Genomic DNA, 20,832 nt, shown 5'->3' on the forward strand with positions numbered 1-20,832 from the left:
ACCACACTTGATCAGCTCCGCTGGGCAGGCCACATTGTCCGCATGCCAGGTACGAGACTCCCAAAGCAAGCGCTCTACTCGGAACTCCTTCATGGCAAACGAGCCAAAGATGAACAGAGGAAACATTACAAGAACACCCTCAAAACCTCCCTGCTAAAGTGCGGTATCCCCCGACACCTGGGAGTCCCTGGCCAAAGACCGCTCTAAGCGGAGGAAGTGCATCTGGGATAGCGCTGAGCGCCTTGTGTCTCATTGCCGAGTGCATGCAGAAAACAAGTGCAGGTAGCGGAAGGAACGCACGGCAAACCTGTCCCACCCTCCCTTACCCTCAACGACTGTCTGTTCCACCTGTGGCAGGGACTGTGGCTCTCGTATTGGAATGATCAGCCACCTAAGGACTCATTCTAAGAGTGAAAGCAAGTCTTCCTTGATTCTGAGGGACTGCCTATGATGATGATTGAATTGCCTTTGCAACATCTTACTTATTTTGTCAATTAACCTGATCGACTAATGATTTGCATACTCAGCATTTAACTGCTGCTAACTATGATTCTAAGGTTAGTAAATAATTATGAGTTCATGACTGTTGTCTGACTTTGATAACTGGCAAGAAAAGGTTGTTTTCAGATGATATCAATGTTGCCTAAAATTCCATGGCATAGATACCAGCAGTTCCCACCTTTATAGCTCCAGCCTACTGAAACAAGCAAATCAGTCTCCTGGGAAATGAAAATATTAGGTAAATTTAGGAGATTAAGGATAGCATTGGAGAAATAAAACTGGGAAACTAAACTTCCTGTGGCACTGAGTTTCCATGTGCGGGGATTAATTCCGAGGCTATGCAATCGTACTCAGTGGAAAGCATAGGTGTATAAAATAGGTGCAAACGTGGAGGCAGGATGCAGAGGCTGCTACTCATGTCCTGAAATTGTAGTTGCCACTGCTAATACCATCCAATTGATTGCCCACGATCGTTCATTTTTGTTCGTGGGTGTGTGGGCAACATTGACAAAACTATAGGGCTCAATTTTCCCCGTTTATTTGCGCCGTTTTTTTGCCGCGCGATTTTTTTTTGCCGTATTTATTTTTTTCAAAGTTTCCCCCTGCAATTTATGCCGGCGTAACTGACTTAGTTATGATTTTTCTAGGCCAGTTTTTGTTTCCCTCATGTTCGCATTTTGGCCAACATTTTTTTCTCTTAGGTTGGCGTATCTGGCCACTCCCGAAAAACCTTCTGGTGATTTAAGAAAACCAGCGCACATTCACAAATCTGTGCTGAAAGACGCCACTGCTTTTAAATCGAAGATTTTGGAGGGAGTCAAGAACACTGTCAAAATCAATAATAAAGTTCAACTTTTTTTTTAACCTGTCAACGTAGAAGTGTAAATTTGTTGGATTTCAGAAGTTCTCTAATTTTTTTACTTGCTCACGTGCCACCACCGAACGTCTTGAAGCAGGGCTGGAGGGTCGTAGCTTATAAATGTAGTCCTTACTACTAGGGGGATCAAGGGGTATGGCGAGAAAGCAGGAATGGGGTACTGAAGTTGCATGTTCAGCCATGAATTCATTGAATGGCGGTGCAGGCTCGAAGGGCCGAATGGCCTGCTCCTGCACCTATTTTCTATGTTTTCTATGTTTCTATGTTTGGCCGGCAGAATCAGCCCCGCGCTCAGACACAACAGCTCGGGGCTCAGCTACAAAACAAGCCGTGTGGGGGGGGGGGAGAAGGAGAGAGCGAGGTGTCGATCGCAAAGCTTGGAGCCCGGGGTGCTGAAGACTACAATGAAAGGTGGGGGTAGAGGGGAGGGAGAGAGAGAGAGAAATGGAGAAGTCACAGGACTCCAATTAGTTAAGGGGAGGGGGAGGAGAGAGGAGAAATTAAAATACTCCAATTAGTAAAAGAGCGGTGGGGGGAAGAGTGACCTTTGGGTGTGGTCCAGCCATACAGATCTTGGGGAGAGAAAGAACTGCAAACCTGTCCTGCCTGCCTGCTTTCCTGCCGTTTTGAGCTTCTTTCAAATGTTAAATATAACTATGGGGGCAACACTGACAATGCCATACCTTGTGCGATCCTTCTGCATCATGGTGCTATGTAGGAGACAATTGTTTTGACTTCATCACATCAGGAACATCAGAGCCTGTAGGGTGCAGGGCAGTAGGCCTTACCCACCTCGGATATATTGAGCAAAGCGTTCGTGCCTCCACCTGAGTGATGCAGACTGTCAGAAGGCTGCGTTTCTGCAAAGAAGTTCTAAGTAAGATCTCTGAGTTGGTCAAAGTAGACCTGCAACCTAGAAGCGTCAGGAGGACTGCTTTGTCAGTTGAAGTGAAGGTTACAGCTGCACTTGCATTCTATGCCTCTGGATCATTTCAAGCTACAACTGGGGATGTGTGCGCCATCTCTCAACATGCAACACATGTCTGCATTCGCCAGGTCACAGCTGCACTTTATGCGCTTAGGAATTACTTCATAAAGTTCCCCATGACTGGCCAAGCAATCCATGACAGGGCTGTGGGCTCCTCCAGGATTGCTAGCTTCTCAAAGGTACAGGGCTGCATTGATTGTACCCACATCGCCTTGCGAGCACCTTTGAAGGATTGCAAGATGTACAGGAACAGAAAAGGCTTTCACTCCATTAATGTGCAGCTCGTGTGTGACGACATGCATTATATGTCAGTCGATGCAAGATACCCTGGCAGCACCCATGATGCGTTCATCCTACGCGACATTATATCTGCCATGTTTCAGCAGCCAGAAGGACAGAGCTGGCTACTGGGAGACAAAGGGTACGACCTCGCCACCTGGCCTCTGACGCCCCTACGCAGTGTTTCTGGGCTTGGTACCAAGCTTATTCTTTCTAACATCTTGGTACTGTGCACCTCTTGAGGGGATGGGGGGGCATCAGGTGGCAAGTTGGAGGGCTCAGCTTGGGGCTCTTCAGAGGCTGGTGTGGGGATTGGAATGGGACTGACAGTTGATTCTGTTAATGGGTGCGGGGTTTGGGCGTGCTCCCTTATTGCAGTAGCTAACTCCAACATGCCGTCCCTCATGCAGCCTGACAGTGTCTCAACGACCTGCAGCATTCCCTCCCTCATGGTCAGTGACGTGGTTTGCACTACCTCTGACATTCCCTCCCTCATGGCCACTATTCCCTCACTGATGGTCCCGGATATCGTTCCCATTTCTCGTGTCATTGCTGTTACTTCTCCCGACAGTCTCACTACCTCATCACTCACCCGACTGATGGTGTCCAGGAGTGATCGTGTAAGGTCAATGCTCTCCGCACTCAATGTCATCAATTGCACCACATCTGTTAGATCCTGCACCTCAGGAGAGCGTGGCCAAGCTCTCCTTCCCTCCTCCCCACTGGTGTGGTTCGCACCCCAACACTGTGACCCACAGCCTGGGACGGTGGAACCCTGGGTGTGCCTCGCTACACCCCACCACTGGGACCCGCAACCTTGGAATCTGGGGCCCTGGGTGTGCCTCGTTGCACCATACCACTGGGACTGGCAACCTCAGAAGGTGGGGCCCTGGGTGTGCCTCGCTGCACCACACCACTGGGACATAGAAACATAGAAAACATAGAAAATAGGTGCAGGAGCAGGCCATTCAGCCCTTCTAGCCTGCACCGCCATTCAATGAGTTCATGGCTGAACATGAAACTTCAGTACCCCCTTCCTGCTTTCTCGCCATAACCCTTGATCCCCCGAGTAGTAAGGACTTCATCTAACTCCCTTTTGAATATATTTAGTGAATTGGCCTCAACTACTTTCTGTGGTAGAGAATTCCACAGGTTCACCACTCTCTGGGTGAAGAAGTTTCTCCTCATCTCGGTCCTAAATGGCTTACCCCTTATCCTCAGACTGTGACCCCTGGTTCTGGACCTCCCCAACATTGGGAACATTCTTTCTGCATCTAACCTGTCTAAACCCGTCAGAATTTTAAACGTTTCTATGAGGTCCCCTCTCATTCTTCTGAACTCCAGTGAATACAAGCCCAATTGATCCAATCTTTCTTGATAGGTCAGTCCCGCCATCCCGGGAATCAGTCTGGTGAACCTTCGCTGCACTCCCTCAATAGCAAGAATGTCCTTCCTCAAGTTAGGAGACCAAAACTGTACACAATACTCCAGGTGTGGCCTCACCAAGGCCCTGTACAACTGTAGCAACACCTCCCTGCCCCTGTATTCAAATCCCCTCGCTATGAAGGCCAACATGCCATTTGCTTTCTTGACCGCCTGCTGTACCTGCATGCCAACCTTCAATGACTGATGTACCATGACACCCAGGTCTCGTTGCACCTTCCCTTTTCCTAATCTGTCACCATTCAGATAATAGTCTGTCTCTCTGTTTTTACCACCAAAGTGGATAACCTCACATTTATCCACATTATACTTCACCTGCCATGCATTTGCCCACTCACCTAACCTATCCAAGTCACTCTGCAGCCTAATAGCATCCTCCTCGCAGCTCACACTGCCACCCAACTTAGTATCATCCGCAAATTTGGAGATACTGCATTTAATCCCCTCGTCTAAATCATTAATGTACAATGTAAACAGCTGGGGCCCCAGCACAGAACCTTGCGGCACTCCACTAGTCACTGCCTGCCATTCTGAAAAGTACCCGTTTACTCCTACTCTTTGCTTCCTGTCTGACAACCAGTTCTCAATCCACGTCAGCACACTACCCCCAATCCCATGTGCTTTAACTTTGCACATTAATCTCTTGTGTGGGACCTTGTCGAAAGCCTTCTGAAAGTCCAAATATACCACATCAACTGGTTCTCCTTTGTCCACTTTACTGGAAACATCCTCAAAAAATTCCAGAAGATTTGTCAAGCATGATTTCCCTTTCACAAATCCATGCTGACTTCGACCTATCATGTCACCATTTTCCAGATGCACTGCTATGACATCCTTAATAATTGATTCCATCATTTTACCCACTACCGAGGTCAGGCTGACCGGTCTATAATTCCCTGTTTTCTCTCTCCCTCCTTTTTTAAAAAGTGGGGTTACATTGGCTACCCTCCACTCCATAGGAACTGATCCAGAGTCAATGGAATGTTGGAAAATGACTGTCAATGCATCCGCTATTTCCAAGGCCACCTCCTTAAGTACTCTAGGATGCAGGCCATCAGACCCTGGGGATTTATCGGCCTTCAATCCCATCAATTTCCCCAACACAATTTCCCGACTAATAAAGATTTCCCTCAGTTCCTCTTCCTTACTAGACCCTCTGACCCCTTTTATATCCGGAAGGTTGTTTGTATCCTCCTTAGTGAATACCGAACCAAAGTACTTGTTCAATTGATCCGCCATTTCTTTGTTCCCCGTTATGACTTCCCCTGATTCTGACTGCAGGGGACCTACGTTTGTCTTCACCAACCTTTTTCTCTTTACATACCTATAGAAACTTTTGCAATCCGCCTTAATGTTCCCTGCAAGCTTCTTCTCGTACTCCATTTTCCCTGTCCTAATCAAACCCTTTGTCCTCCTCTGCTGAGTTCTAAATTTCTCCCAGTCCCCAGGTTCGCTGCTATTTCTGGCCAATTTGTATGCCACTTCCTTGGCTTTAATACTATCCCTGATTTCCCTAGATAGCCACGGTTGAGCCACCTTCCCCTTTTTATTTTTACGCCAGACAGGAATGTACAATTGTTGTACTTCATCCATGCGGTCTCTAAATGTCTGCCATTGCCCATCCACAGTCAACCCCCTAAGTATCATTCGCCAATCTATCCTAGCCAATTCACGCCTCATACCTTCAAAGTTACCCTTCTTTAAGTTCTGGACCATGGTCTCTGAAATTACTGTTTCATTCTCCATCCTAATGCAGAATTCCACCATATTATGGTCACTCTTCCCCAAGGGGCCTCGCACAATGAGATTGCTAATTAATCCTCTCTCATTACACAACACCCAGTCTAAGATGGCCTCCCCCCTAGTTGGTTCCTCAACATATTGGTCTAGAAAACCATCCCTTATGCACTCCAGGAAATCCTCCTCCACCGTATTGCTTCCAGTTTGGCTAGCCCAATCTATGTGCATATTAAAGTCACCCATTATAACTGCTACACCTTTATTGCATGCACCCCTAATTTCCTGTTTGATGCCCTCCCCAACATCCCTACTACTGTTTGGAGGTCTGTACACAACTCCTACTAACGTTTTTTGCCCTTTGGTGTTCTGCAGCTCTACCCATATAGATTCCACATCATCCAAGCTAATGTCTTTCCTAACTATTGCATTAATCTCCTCTTTAACCAGCAATGCTACCCCACCTCCTTTTCCTTTTATTCTATCCTTCCTGAATGTTGAATACCCCTGAATGTTGAGTTCCCAGCCCTGATCATCCTGGAGCCACGTCTCCGTAATCCCAATCACATCATATTTGTTAACATCTATTTGCACAATTAATTCATCCACCTTATTGCGGATACTCCTTGCATTAAGACACAAAGCCTTCAGGCTTGTTTTATTAACACCCTTTGTCCTTTTAGAATTTTGCTGTACAGTGGCCCTTTTTGTTCTTTGCCTTGGGTTTCTCTGCCCTACACTTTTCCTCATCTCCTTTCTGTCTTTTGCTTTTGGCTCCTTTTTGTTTCCCTCTGTCTCCCTGCATTGGTTCCCATCCCCCTGCCATATTAGTTTAAATCCTCCCCAACAGCACTAGCAAACACTCCCCCTAGGACATTGGTTCCAGTCCTGCCCAGGTGCAGACCGTCCGGTTTGTACTGGTCCCACCTCCCCCAGAACCGGTCCCAATGCCCCAGGAATTTGAATCCCTCCCTGCTGCACCACTGCTCAAGCCACGTATTCATCTGCGCTATCCTGCGATTCCTACTCTGACTATCACGTGGCACTGGTAGCAATCCCGAGATTACTACTTTTGAGGTCCTACTTTTTAATTTAGCTCCTAGCTCCTTAAATTCGTTTCGTAGGACCTCATCCCTTTTTTTGCCTATGTCGTTGGTACCAATGTGCACCACGACAACTGGCTGTTCTCCCTCCCATTTCAGAATGTCCTGCACCCGCTCCGAGACATCCTTGACCCTTGCACCAGGGAGGCAACATACCATCCTGGAGTCTCGGTTGCGGCCGCAGAAACGCCTATCTATTCCCCTCACAATTGAATCCCCTATCACTATCGCTCTCCCACTCTTTTTCTTGCCCTCCTGTGCAGCAGAGCCAGCCACGGTGCCATGAACTTGGCTACTGCTGCCCTCCCCTGATGAGTCATTCCCCTCAACAGTACCCAAAGCGGTGTATCTGTTTTGCAGGGGGATGACCGCAGGGGACCCCTGCACTACCTTCCTTGCTCTACTCTTCCTGTTGGTCTTCCATTCCCTATCTGGCTGTGGACCCTTTCCCTGCGGTAAGACCAACTCACTACACGTGATACTCACGTCATTCTCAGCATCGTGGATGCTCCAGAGTGAATCCACCCTCAGCTCCAATTCCGCAACGCGGACCGTCAGGAGCTGGAGGCGGATACACTTCTCACACACGTAGTCGTCAGGGACACCGGAAGCGTCCCTGAGTTCCCACATGGTACAGGAGGAGCATAACACCCGACCGAGCTCTCCTGCCATGTCTTAACCCTTAGATACACTTAAACTGTTAATAACAATGTTAAAAGTTACTGACCAATATAAGAAGAAAAAGAAAAACTACTCACCAATCACCAGCCAATCACTTACCCCCTAGGCTGTGACGTCACCTTTGTTTTTTTGCCTTCTCCCTGTAGCTGCACCGGTACGCCTCTCGCCGACCCCGGACTCGCGCTGCTCCGAGCTCCCGCCTCCTCGACTGACTGCTCGACTCCCGCTGGCCTTTATAGGCCTCTCGCCGACCCCGGACTCGCGCTGCTCCGAGCTCCCGCCTCCTCGACTGACTGCTCGACTCCCGCTGGCCTTTATAGGCCTCTCGCCGACCCCGGACTCGCGCTGCTCCGAGCTCCCGCCTCCTCGACTGACTGCTCGACTCCCGCTGGCCTTTATAGGCCTCTCGCCGACCCCGGACTCGCGCTGCTCCGAGCTCCCGCCTCCTCGACTGACTGCTCGACTCCCGCTGGCCTTTATAGGCCTCTCGCCGACCCCGGACTCACGCTGCTCCGAGCTCCCGCCTCCTCGACTGACTGCTCGACTCCCGCTGGCCTTTATAGGCCTCTCGCCGACCCCGGACTCGCGCTGCTCCGAGCTCCCGCCTCCTCGACTGACTGCTCGACTCCCGCTGGCCTTTATAGGCCTCTCGCCGACCCCGGGACCGGCAACTTCGGAAGGTGAGGCCCTGGGTGTGTCTTGCTGCACCCCACCACTTGGACCCACAACCTCGGTATGTCCCATCAACACTCAAACCACTAGTCACGGAAGGGGCTGTCACCTCCATGAGCGGCACCTCCTCCAAAGTCAGTACAACAGTGGGAGCTTCATCCTCTCCCCCTCCCCCTCACCCCCATGTTCTTGGTCTGGAGAGTTGGATTGGAAGATATTCTCCTCTTCAGGCTTGTTCTTGTCTGAATCTTCTGCATCGTCGGGGTTAGCCTCAAGTTCTGCAAAAGATAACAGAACAGTCAAATGGTTAGCAGCAGAGGAGGGGGCAGGGTGATTGGCATGAGTAGGCTCACACATCGCAGGCCAGGCAGCAGGCCGATTTGAAGGACCACGATGAATTTGCAGGACTTACCCTCTCCCTCGAGTGTGGGCCCAGCTTGTGCAGTGGTGATTGCTTTTCTCCAGGCAGGACCCATCAAAACAGCGACCCTCTCTTCCAAGGGTATCAGTGGGTGAAGATTTGCTGAACCTCCCCCTGTTTGAGTTCTTTCACTTTTATTATGTGCCACCTTCCTTTGCAAAGATGAAAATGCAACTTTTTAGAGAGGGTGTCTTTCTGCTGGGTGGGACATATACAGATGATCACGTTTACAATTGCAATTCCATTGAATAAATGAAAATGTTACTTACACTAACTACTTGACCAAAATCCTGCCACTTCTTTTTACACTGGCCTTCAGATCTCATGGTGTAATGTTCTGCAACTTGGTTCCAGCGTTTCTTCATTTCTTTGGGTAGAACTTTTATGTGACCTCTGCTGGTGTCCAGCTCCTGCTAACTGTTCTAAATCACAGTAACTAGTGCCTCCACTTCTCCCTGTAAGAAATTCTTGGTCCTTGCACCGCGTTACATCTTGTTTTGCTCCAGCTGCGATTTTTCCAATGCTCTCACACAGCACTCCTTCTCACACACAGAACTAACTCTTTAAAAATGGCCAATTGCCAAATCCGAGCTGTACTGAGCATGCACCTCCATTGGAACGATGTCAAAATCATAACTTTTTTTCCCGCGGATGCGCAGAAAGTGCGGCTTCATTTTTTGGCGCAGACAGCAGGCTCCAAGGCGACTGGACACGCTGTGCGGTGCCAAATTCGAATTATACATTGGGGAAACTTTGACAAATTATTTCTGTTGCATTTCTGGCCTAGAAAAACGGGCATAACTCTGTCAATACGCCAGAAAATGGGCTTGGGGAAAATTGAGCCCAAGATATATTGCCTTGAGGAAGTGCTGGTGGGCCACCTTTTTGAACAGCTACAGTCTTTGTGATGATGGTGATCTCACAATTATATTAGTGAGTGGAAAATTTCAGGATTATGATGCATCAACAATGAAAGAATGTCGATATATGTCTAAGTCAGGATGTTGTTTCTGATATTACTTATGGCAGGATATCCCACTTGTAGGATATCCCAGAAGTGGCAGAGGGTGATGGGGCTGCTAAACCTAAAGGCGCGTAAACTACCTTGTGCAGATCGGTATAATTTAACCCTGTTCCTGAATATGATAACATCTTGTCAATGGCCTGGTTAATGTATTGTGATAGATGCTTAATGAAGTTTATAGCAGCTGTCTAGTGAGGAACATTTATTAATTTTGCAGCATTTCTAGCGGTTTAACTAATTAATTTTAACATTTGGAATTTGAAGGGAAGAATGTCTCTGATTGCTGTATATAATACATTGTAAGTATATTCATAGATATGTTACTGGATATATTGACCAAAGTCTTCATGAATGCTTTATAACATCTTTACTTATTGTGACCAGAGCAGTTTCTCCTAAAGTGAGATTGTTAAATTGCAGCAATATCCATTTGTTCTGTATACATCTTCACATTTGTTTTTTATCCCATTATTTATCAAGTCAAGAAGATTGACTCAGTTTTACAAGAAATAGAGTTGTAACAAATTTGGAATGCACTACTAAGTAAATAAATATATATTGTGCTTACTGCTGGAGCATTACAACAATCAAATCATTAAATATAATGCATTCTGGTTTGATGGCTGATATGTTGTGAAAGCCTAATTTTTTAAATATCCATGTGTTTAGTAAGCAGTGACAGAGTTCTGTGTGCAAACTTTTAACTTCATCTTTTAAAATTATTTTTGTTAGGTCCATGAGTATAAAGAATTCCTGCGTCACCATCAGCTACCCATGGCACTTCGGTTGAAAGTCTTAAATCAGCTGGCCCAGCAATTTAGAGGGAAATGGTTTGATGAAACAGTTATCTTTGGGGAACTTTCAGAGTCACTTAAACAGGTAATTGATGAGTTGTAAAAACATTTTCATGGTTCTTTATGGGCCAACTCTTCCTGAATTCACGATACATGCTGTTATTAATGCGTAAATCAGCCATCAAGTTCAGGGGAAGATGATTTCTGGCGTGAGTTGCGTATCTTCAGAACTTGCTAGTCGTTAAACACTATTCTGACGTTTGCCTCAAAAAAACGGCATCTCACCCTTCGCCTCCCCATTATTTCAGAACTTGTTGGATTTGCACACTAATTGCCTAGAATTCCATCTTTAAACCTCAACACATCTCTATCTCGGTTCCTTTAACTCACTCTTCAAAACCTACCTCTTTGACCAAGCTTTTGGTTATCTGTCCAAATATCTCTTCGTGGCTCAGTTTCAAATGTTGTCTAATAATGATCCGATAAAATCCCTTGGGATATTTTTCTATGTAAAAGGTGCTTCTATAAATGGAAGTTGTTGTTGTTGTTGTTGTTGTTGATTATTTCTGCTCTATGAAGTGACTTAGCAAATCATTCATTTATAGACAAGACCCACCACCATCTTCTCAGGTCAACAATGGATGGGCAATAAATGCAGCCTTCCCAATACCACATGCATCCTGAGAATAAACAAAAATAACCTATGTTTTACTGGCAATAAAATATTTTTTCTTGTTGTGTACTCTAGGAAGTAATCCATCATAACTGCAGCAGTCTAGTGGCCAATGCGCCCTTTTTTAAGGATTGTGATGAGAACTTCATGATTGCAATGCTCAGTAAACTGAAATTTCAAGTTGCTCAAAGTGGTGAGGTCCTCTTTCAGGAAGGTGCAGTTGGCAACTATATGTTATTTATTGAGAGAGGTACGATGCTTATGGAGGGACTTAATTTTTCAAAGAAGTTGACTGATGGAGCATTCTTGGGAGGTAGGTCAGAACACTTCTAAAATATTTTACACTATACTGGATGCATGTGACCTCATCTGTAACAATTGAGAATGAATTCTAAGCGAAGTAAACCTAATTGCTTAGCACTGGTAAATATTCTGACATTGTCTGTTACAGTGAAACTTTATCATTTCATCATTTATAGTCCATGCTACATGTACTTACTCTATAGTATTTGTGATTCACATTAGCCCAGAATTTGTGATGGATAATGATTACAAACTATCAGCATTTGCCATCATTAACCCTCTGAAACTGACTTCAGGATTTAGCGCATGCGCATCTAAATGCAGAAATCCTGAAGCTGCAGTCAGTCATTCCCTGCTCTGATACTGGCTGTGCTGTGGTCCCCCACCCCCCCACCCCGCTCCCCCCCTCACCCCCTCCCCACTCCCCCCAACATATCTGGTAATCAGTGAATCTGATGAAAACTTGAGCTTTTCCGCAGTAATATTGCTATTACATATCCCATTAAATGTTAAGCCTTGTTGGAATAGGTGTAACTGGGGTTTTAACAGCATATTAACTGCTAAACAAATGTTCTGGCCCTGAAAAACAAATTTTTATATTTGTGACGTCAAATTTTTCCATTATAATAAAAATTATAATTTTTTTTAAACTTAATTTTTTTAAAGTTTGTTCAGGATTAATTAGCAATCTCATTGTGCGAGGCCCCTTGGGGAAGAGTGACCATAATATGGTGGAATTCTGCATTAGGATGGAGAATGAAACAGTTAATTCAGAGACCATGGTCCAGAACTTAAAGAAGGGTAACTTTGAAGGTATGAGGCATGAATTGGCTAAGATAGATTGGCTAATGATACTTAAGGGGTTGACTGTGGATGGGCAATGGCAGACATTTAGAGACCGCATGGATGAATTACAACAATTGTACATTCCTGTCTGGCGTAAAAATAAAAAAGGGAAGGTGGCTCAACCGTGGCTATCTAGGGAAATCAGCGATAGTATTAAAGCCAAGGAAATGGCATACAAATTGGCCAAAAATAGCAGCGAACCTGGGGACTGGGAGAAATTTAGAACTCAGCAGAGGAGTACAAAGGGTTTGATTAGGGCAGGGAAAATGGAGTACGAGAAGAAGCTTGCAGGGAACATTAAGGCGGATTGCAAAAGTTTCTATAGGTATGTAAAGAGAAAAAGGTTAGTAAAGACAAACGTAGGTCCCCTGCAGTCAGAATCAGGGGAAGTCATAACGGGGAACAAAGAAATGGCAGACCAATTGAACAAGTACTTTGGTTCAGTATTCACTAAGGAGGACACAAACAACCTTCCGGATATAAAAGTGGTCAGAGGGTCTATTAAGGAGGAGGAACTGAGGGAAATCTTTATTAGTCGGGAAATTGTGTTGGGGAAATTGATGGGATTGAAGGCCGATAAATCCCCAGGGCCTGATGGACTGCATCCCAGAGTACTTAAGGAGGTGGCCTTGGAAATAGCGGATGCATTGACAGTCATTTTCCAACATTCCATTGACTCTGGATCAGTTCCTATCGAGTGGAGGGTAGCCAATGTAACCCCACTTTTTAAAAAAGGAGGGAGAGAGAAAGCAGGGAATTATAGACCGGTCAGCCTGACCTCAGTAGTGGGTAAAATGATGGAATCAATTATTAAGGATGTCATAGCAGCGCATTTAGAAAATGGTGACATGATAGGTCCAAGTCAGCATGGATTTGTGAAAGGGAGATCATGCTTGACAAATCTTCTGGAATTTTTTGAGGATGTTTCCAATAAAGTGGACAAAGGAGTACCAGTTGATGTGGTATATTTGGACTTTCAGAAGGCTTTCGACAAGGTCCCACACAGGAGATTAATGTGCAAAGTTAAAGCACATGGGATTGGGGGTAGTGTGCTGACGTGGATTGAGAACTGGTTGTCAGACAGGAAGCAAAGCGTAGGAGTAAATAGGTACTTTTCGGAATGGCAGGCAGTGACTAGTGGGGTACCGCAGGGTTCTGTGCTGGGGCCCCAGCTGTTTACATTGTACATTAATGATTTAGACGAGGGGATTAAATGTAGTATCTCCAAATTTGCGGATGACACTAAGTTGGGTGGCAGTGTGAGCTGCGAGGAGGATGCTATGAGGCTACAGAGTGACTTGGATAGGTTAGGTGAGTGGGCAAATGCGTGGCAGATGAAGTATAATGTGGATAAATGTGAGGTTATCCACTTTGGTGGTAAAAACAGAGAGACAGACTATTATCTGAATGGTGACAGATTAGGAAAAGGGAAGGTGCAACGAGACCTGGGTGTCATGGTACATCAGTCATTGAAGGTTGGCATGCAGGTACAGCAGGCGGTTAAGAAAGCAAATGGCATGTTGGCCTTCATAGCGAGGGGATTTGAGTACAGGGGGAGGGAGGTGTTGCTACAGTTGTACAGGGCCTTGGTGAGGCCACACCTGGAGTATTGTGTACAGTTTTGGTCTCCTAACTTGAGGAAGGACATTCTTGCTATTGAGGGAGTGCAGCGAAGGTTCACCAGACTGATTCCCGGGATGGCGGGACTGACATATCAAGAAAGACTGGATCAACTGGGCTGTATTCACTGGAGTTCAGAAGAGTGAGAGGGGACCTCATAGAAACGTTTAAAATTCTGACGGGTTTGGACAGGTTGGATGCAGGAAGAATGTTCCCAATGTTGGGGAAGTCCAGAACCAGGGGTCACAGTCTAAGGATAAGGGGTAAGCCATTTAGGACCGAGATAAGGAGAAACTTCTTCACCCAGAGAGTGGTGAACCTGTGGAATTCTCTACCACAGAAAGTAGTTGAGGCCAATTCACTAAATATATTCAAAAGGGAGTTAGATGAAGTCCTTACTACTCGGGGGATCAAGGGGTATGGCGTGAAAGCAGGAAGTGGGTACTGAAGTTTCATGTTCAGCCATGAACTCATTGAATGGCGGTGCAGGCTAGAAGGGCTGAATGGCCTGCTCCTGCACCTATTTTCTATGTTTCTATGTTTCTATGATATTTCAGCTTCTATCTTATCCCCAAATGAGAGTCCCAATCTTTATTTCAGTCTGTAACATTTTTTAAAAGTCTGGATAAAAGCAGCTTCTCATTTCCTGGTTTTCTTTCTGAGAATTTTGTAATATGATTTGCTGCTTAGATAGCTTGTTGACGTCACTGCAGCATCGCTGTAGGAATTCCCATTACACTACACTGTAATCAATTGAACGTCAAAAAAGTCAAACTTCTCACCACAGAAATCGCGAGGGCAGCTTTCTTCGGGGCCAGCGGTGAACACTTTTGCTCACATTATGCAAATTATGTGCCATAGTATTTTACAGTATAGAATAGGGAACCATCATATATCCAAAATTGGTATTATTAGAATAATCCCTATTCATACTGCAAGCATTGCTGTTGAAAAAAATCTGTTCTTAAATTCATCTATCATCATCTATAAGTGATTTGTACTGATACATAAATAACAATAGCAGAGAAAACTATTTCCGGCTTGTTAACTGCTAGTTTATGGAGATGAATTTCTTCCTTCTGTTCTGCTGCCACAACTTTGGTGGAATTTGTCTGAAACCATAGTACATTGACATTGCCCTATCCCACTATTTTAATGGAAGATGTTAACCTGTTTATATTAACTTTAGCCTGTAATGTTGTATTCCAATGCATATAACTTTTTTTAATTTCATAGTTATAAACCTTCCTGGAGAGCATTGGAACAAGATTAGGCCATTCAGCCCCTCAAGCTTGTTCTGCTATTCAATTAGATCATGGCTGATCTGTATCTTAACCTCATCTATCCATCTTGGTTCTGTAACCCTTAATACCCTTGCCTAACTAAAATCTATCAATCTCAGTTTATAAATTTTCAATTGACGTAGCCTTAACAGCTTTTTGGGGGTGAGAGTTCCAGATTTCCACCACCCTTTGTATGAAGAAGTGCTTCCTGATATCATCCCTGAATGACCTAGCTCTAATCTTAAGGTTATGTCCTCTTGTTCTGGACACCCCTCGCCCCACCAGAGGAAATAGTTTCTCTCCTTCTACCCTATCAACTGCTTTAATCATCTTAAAACACCTCAATTATACTATCTTTTAATCTTCTAATCAAGGGGATGCAAATTTAGTCTATGCAACCTGTCATTGTAATTTAACCCTTTTAGCCCTGGTAGCATTTCTGCTGAATCTGTGCTTCACCCAAGGCCAATATATCCTTCCTGAGGTGCAGTGCCCAGAACTGAATGCGATACTGTAAATGAGGTTGAACCAGGTCTTTATATAATTGTAACATACTACTCCTTTGTATTCAGCCTCCTTGAGATAAAGGGCAAAATTCCATTAGCATTTTTAATAATTTTTTGTACCTGTCCCCTAGCTTTGTGATTTATGTACTTGCACCCCTAAATCTCTCTCCTCCTTCACAGTTCCCAGCTTTTCACCATTTAGAAAATACTATGATCTATCTTTCTTAACTGCGGGGTGACCACCTCTAGAAACGACCACGTGCGTAGGAGATGTCTCCAGCTGCACCAACTCGAGCTCTGCATTTTGGAGCTTTGAGCGGTGGCTCACGTAGCTCTCAATCTCAGGGATGCACCGCAGTGACTCCAGCCACCGCTCAAAGCTCCAAAATGCAGAGCTCGAGTTGGTGCAGCTGGAGACATCTCCTACGCACGTGGTCGTCCAGGCTGCGCGAAGCGTCCAGGACTTCCCACATGCCACAGGATGTACAATCCACGGGACTGAGCTGCCCTGCCATCCCTCTAGTTAGACTTGGAACTATCAAGCAAAAATAAACTCTAAACCTTAGCAAAACACACCCAGCAACTATTCAGCAATCAGCTGATTTAATTAATCTTTATTTAAAGACTAAGCACTAACTTAACAGAAAAAAAACCACCAATCAGCTACTTCCCTTGTGCCGACGTCACTTTTAAACTCTGACGTCCCTTTCGAATGTTGCCTGTTGAGCCTTGCCTTTTACGCCTCCGCCTCCACCTTAGCTCCCGCTGCTGATCCCACGTAGGTCTGCTGCTTCAGAAATTCCCATTCTTTCCAAATTTCCGAATAAACCACTCAGTTTAACTCCACTTCGTTTAAGACCTCTCTGTGCTGATCCTTTGGCTTGATGGGAATAAGCAAATATTTCAGGGTTTCATATACCTCGGGACCTGCTTCAGTCAAGAAAATAGCCCATTTTCTTTCCAACACCACTCAGTTACGGTTTTCATCATCGGAAACTTCAATGATATTATTCGCAGTGAAAAACATTTGTAGCCGCTCCACATATGCTCCGAAGGTCTCACGGTCGCGATGGATTTCACCCAAGCGCCCTATTATTCCCATAGGCGCGACCATCTGGACTCTGGCAGTTCAGCCAAATGTGCTTGTAATTTACCTTGGATTTTTAGCTGTTCTACAAACAAAGGATCTCTTTAGTCTCTCTGTTGTTTGGCCACCAACAAAAATTTCAGCTAGGGAATCCAGAAATCCTATCCTTCATTGCCAATGTGATATATTCCTTATGACATCACAAATCCACAGACTCCAAGATGGCTGTTAACTCAGGAACTTGTCAGGTCACCTAACCTGTTTGTAAACAGCAATGGCTGCATTACCACAGTAGTTCACTAGGTGGAACAGTAGTCCATTAGGTGGAACTATATTACACCTACTTCTTCTTTGATGTAGTGCCATTGGATCCTTTATGTCTACCTAAAAGGGCAGATGGGGGCTTCGGTTTACCGTCTCATCCGAAAGGCAGCTCCTCTGACAGTCCAGCACTAGAATGTCAGCACAGATCTTGTGCTCAGGTCTCTGGAGCAGGACTCAAACCTACAGCCTACTGACTCAGAGGTGAGTGTGCTACCACTGAGCCATGGCTGATTAAGTCTCCCAGGACTTTCAATTTCATCATTAGCTATTTCAACACTTTTCATGAAGTATATTTGTATTTTTTCTTCCTATGGTGTTGCACTTCCCATCTGCCTGCATTCATTTTTTTATTTAAATGGGGCCCTGCTGTTAAGATCAGCAGGGCTTCTAATCCATGCCATGTTCTTCACTCGCTACCAGGCTCCCCCATCGCCTCTCCCATCAGCCCCCCTCCCTCCCGGTTAGTATCGCAGATATAATATCTGTATTAAAACTCCTTTTGAAATCTTGACTTCTTTTGCTATTCTGGCATATTTTATCTTCACAGTTCAATGGCATAGTAAATGGTTTTCTCCAGTAGTGTACCTAGCAGTTTTAAGTTTGTATACCCTTTAACCATGTAATTTTGGGATTCCAGCACAGACACCAATCTTATGGTTTTGCTGTGCCATTTCCCATCCTGTTGACAAAAGATAATAAATGAGCAATGCTCCAAGGTCTTCCCAGTACCACTGAGATGATGCTTTTATAAATTTGTATGCAGCTTTGTACACTGCACATGCTTTCCTACACATACTGAGTTCTTGTCAGTAACTATCAACTGTGGAAGTAACTTTAGACCTGAAATATTTTTTCTACTGTAATGCATCATTAACAATTGGAAAATAGTGAGTTGCAATCTGTCACCATGACCTTCATCTAAATTATTATGAACTCAATGGCCACAATTTTGCCAACACTCAGTGGACCCTATTGGTGGCGGGTCAGCTGTGATATTTAAAATGATTGACAACGGTTGGGGAACCCGCTGTCGATATACGCACACCTGCATTTCCCGATGTCGGGCCTGTCAGGGCTAAGCAGGCTTGACAGGCAGTGGTGGGGGATGGAATTCAAATCATTAGTGGCTTATTGACAGCCACTTAACAATGCTTTTTATTCCAGATTTTTAACTTTTACAGGTCTCCCACGGGTTTTCCGTTGTACCTAGACTTTGTCAGTGAAGCTGAGAAGGGAAATCAGTGACTATTGAATCAGCTATTTACTTGAAAGCTTCAAATATCAACTCAAAGCTCCCAGCTAATTCACATATCGTCCCTTAAGCACTAGCATCTCTAAACTGCATTTCCATTACAGATTCAGGATGCTGCAAGTCCTTGCACAAGTCTCCATGCAGTCTGACCTCATTACCTCTCCTAGCATTGACAGATCGCTTCTGTCATCTCGACTTCGCCTGCCATCTATTCCATCAGCATGGGTGCACTTTATACTCTCTCACCTGAGTCCTCAGAATCTGACCACGATCAGCGCCAACACCAGCATCACCAACAACCACACCAATCTTCTCGACAATCACCTGATGCTGCACAGGACAGGGGCCATTGCTGCCCGGGACACCAGGGAAGGCCTCACCATGGCCACATTTACTTCACTTGATGCTGCACATCCTGGCTACCACATGATGCGTCAGGTTGGCACCACTGCACACCAACATAATAAAGTATCCCGACAATGCCGAAGCATACTTTTCACACTCATCAGCATTGTGGGGGTACTGTTGTGACTCACCATTCAATGAATCTCACCATTCAATGAAACTCACTTCCATGGGTGCACACAGATCTGTCCAAGAACGGAAAGTGTTGAAAATAAAGATTTCAATATTTGACAGCACATTAACAGAAACTGCACATGAACATTGCATAAAATAGACAAGTTCCTACCCCTGTGTATTGTTAGTTGGTATGATTGGACTAGGATGAGGCTGAGTGTGTGGAGTGGCTAGGGAAATGGGGATGTGATAATGTAGACAGAAGGATGAGTGGAGGTGCAAGGTAAATTGGTGAGGTTGAGTGTGGCTTTGATCTACTGAGATCATTGAAACATTTGTGGCTGTTAGTTGGTATGATTGCACTAGGATGAGGGTGAGTGTGAGGGGTGGCTAGTGAGATGGGGATGTGATAATATAGATAGGGAGATTTGGGTGGAGGTGCAAGGTAAGTTGGTGTGAGATGGATGTGCATGAGTAGGATAGGGAAGTTAGAGTGATGGGGCTGTGATGAGTGGCACAGCAGGATGATAAGAACAGAAGAACATATGAAATAGGAGCAGGAGTAGACCAGATGGCCCGTCGAGCCTGCTCCGCCATTTAATACAATCATGGCTGATCCGATCATGGACTCAGGTCCATTTCCCTGCCCACTCTCCATAACCCCTTATTCCCTTATCGTTTAAGAAACTGTCTATTTCTGTCTTACATTTATTCAATGTACCAGCTTCCACAGCTCTCTGAGGCAGTGAATTCCACAGATCCACAACCCTCAGAGAAGAAATTTCTCCTCATCTCAGTTTTAAATGGGCGGCCCCTTATTCTAAGATTATGCCCCCTCGTTCTAGTCTCCCCGATCAGTGGAAGCATCCTCTCTGCATCCACCTTGTCAAGCCCCCTCATAATCTTATACGTTTCGATAAGATCACCTCTCATTCTTCTGAATTCCAATGAGTAGAGGCCCAAGCTACTCAACCTTTCCTCATGAGTCAACCTCCTCATCCCCGGGATCAACCTTGTGAACCTTCTCCGAACTGCCTCTGCAGCAAGTATATTCTTTCGTAAATACGGAAACCAAAACTGCACGCTGTATTCCAGGTGTGGCCTCACCAATACCCTGTATAACTGTAGCAAGACTTCCCTGCTTTTATACTCCATCCCCTTTGCAATAAAGGCCAAGATTCCATTGGCCTTCCTGATCACTTGCTGTACCTGCATACCAACCTTTTGTGTGTCATGCACAAGTACCCCCAGGTCCCGCTGTACTGCAGCACTTTACAATCTTTCTCCATTTAAATAATAACCTGCTCTTTGATTTTTTTCTGCCAAAGTGCATGACCTCACACTTTCCGACATTATACTCCATCTGACAAATTTTCGCCCACTCACTTAGCCTGTCTATGTCCTTTTGCAGATTTTTTGTGTCCTCCTCACACATTTCTTTTCCTTCCATCTTTGTATCGTCAGCAAACTTGGCGACGTTTCACTTGCTCCCTTCCTCCAAGTCATTAATATAGATTGTAAATAGTTGGGGTCCCAGCACTGATCCCTGCGGCACCCCACTGGGTACTGATTGCCAACCCGAGAATGAACCATTTATCCCTACTCTCTGTTTTCTGTTCATTAGCCAATATTCTATCCATGCTAATATATTATCCCCAACCCCGTGAACTTTGATCTTGTGTAGTAACCTTTTATGTGGCACCTTGTGAAATGCCTTCTGGAAGTCCAAATATACCACATCCACTGGTTCATCTTTATCCACCCTGTTCGTTACATCCTCAAAGAATTCCAGCAAATTTGTCAAACATGACTTTCCCTTCATAAATCCATGCTGACTCTGCCTGATCGAATTTTGCTTCTCTAAATGTCCTGCTACTGCTTCTTTAATAATGATGTTGA

The 20,832-nt window shown here is 45.1% G+C and overlaps 1 protein-coding gene across 8 annotated transcripts in view; it reads left to right on the forward strand.

Moving 5' to 3' along the window:
• LOC139272658 (potassium/sodium hyperpolarization-activated cyclic nucleotide-gated channel 1-like) overlaps positions 1 to 20,832 on the forward strand; it is a 609,801-nt gene that overhangs the window by 208,322 nt on the left and 380,647 nt on the right. For 7 of the 8 annotated variants that reach the window (XR_011594930.1, XR_011594929.1, XM_070888734.1 and 4 more), the window contains 2 exons: positions 10,459 to 10,605; positions 11,269 to 11,506. Coding sequence is in view for 6 of the 8 variants with exons in the window: in XM_070888734.1 (XP_070744835.1) it covers positions 10,459 to 10,605; positions 11,269 to 11,506 (385 nt within the window). In the remaining 2 variants the exon portion in view is untranslated. The remainder of the gene's footprint in view (positions 1 to 10,458; positions 10,606 to 11,268; positions 11,507 to 20,832) is intronic. The other variant, XM_070888736.1, reaches the window with a different exon arrangement.

Source organism: Pristiophorus japonicus, chromosome 9, assembly GCF_044704955.1.
Source record: "Pristiophorus japonicus isolate sPriJap1 chromosome 9, sPriJap1.hap1, whole genome shotgun sequence".
Classification (NCBI taxonomy): Eukaryota; Metazoa; Chordata; class Chondrichthyes; family Pristiophoridae; genus Pristiophorus; species Pristiophorus japonicus.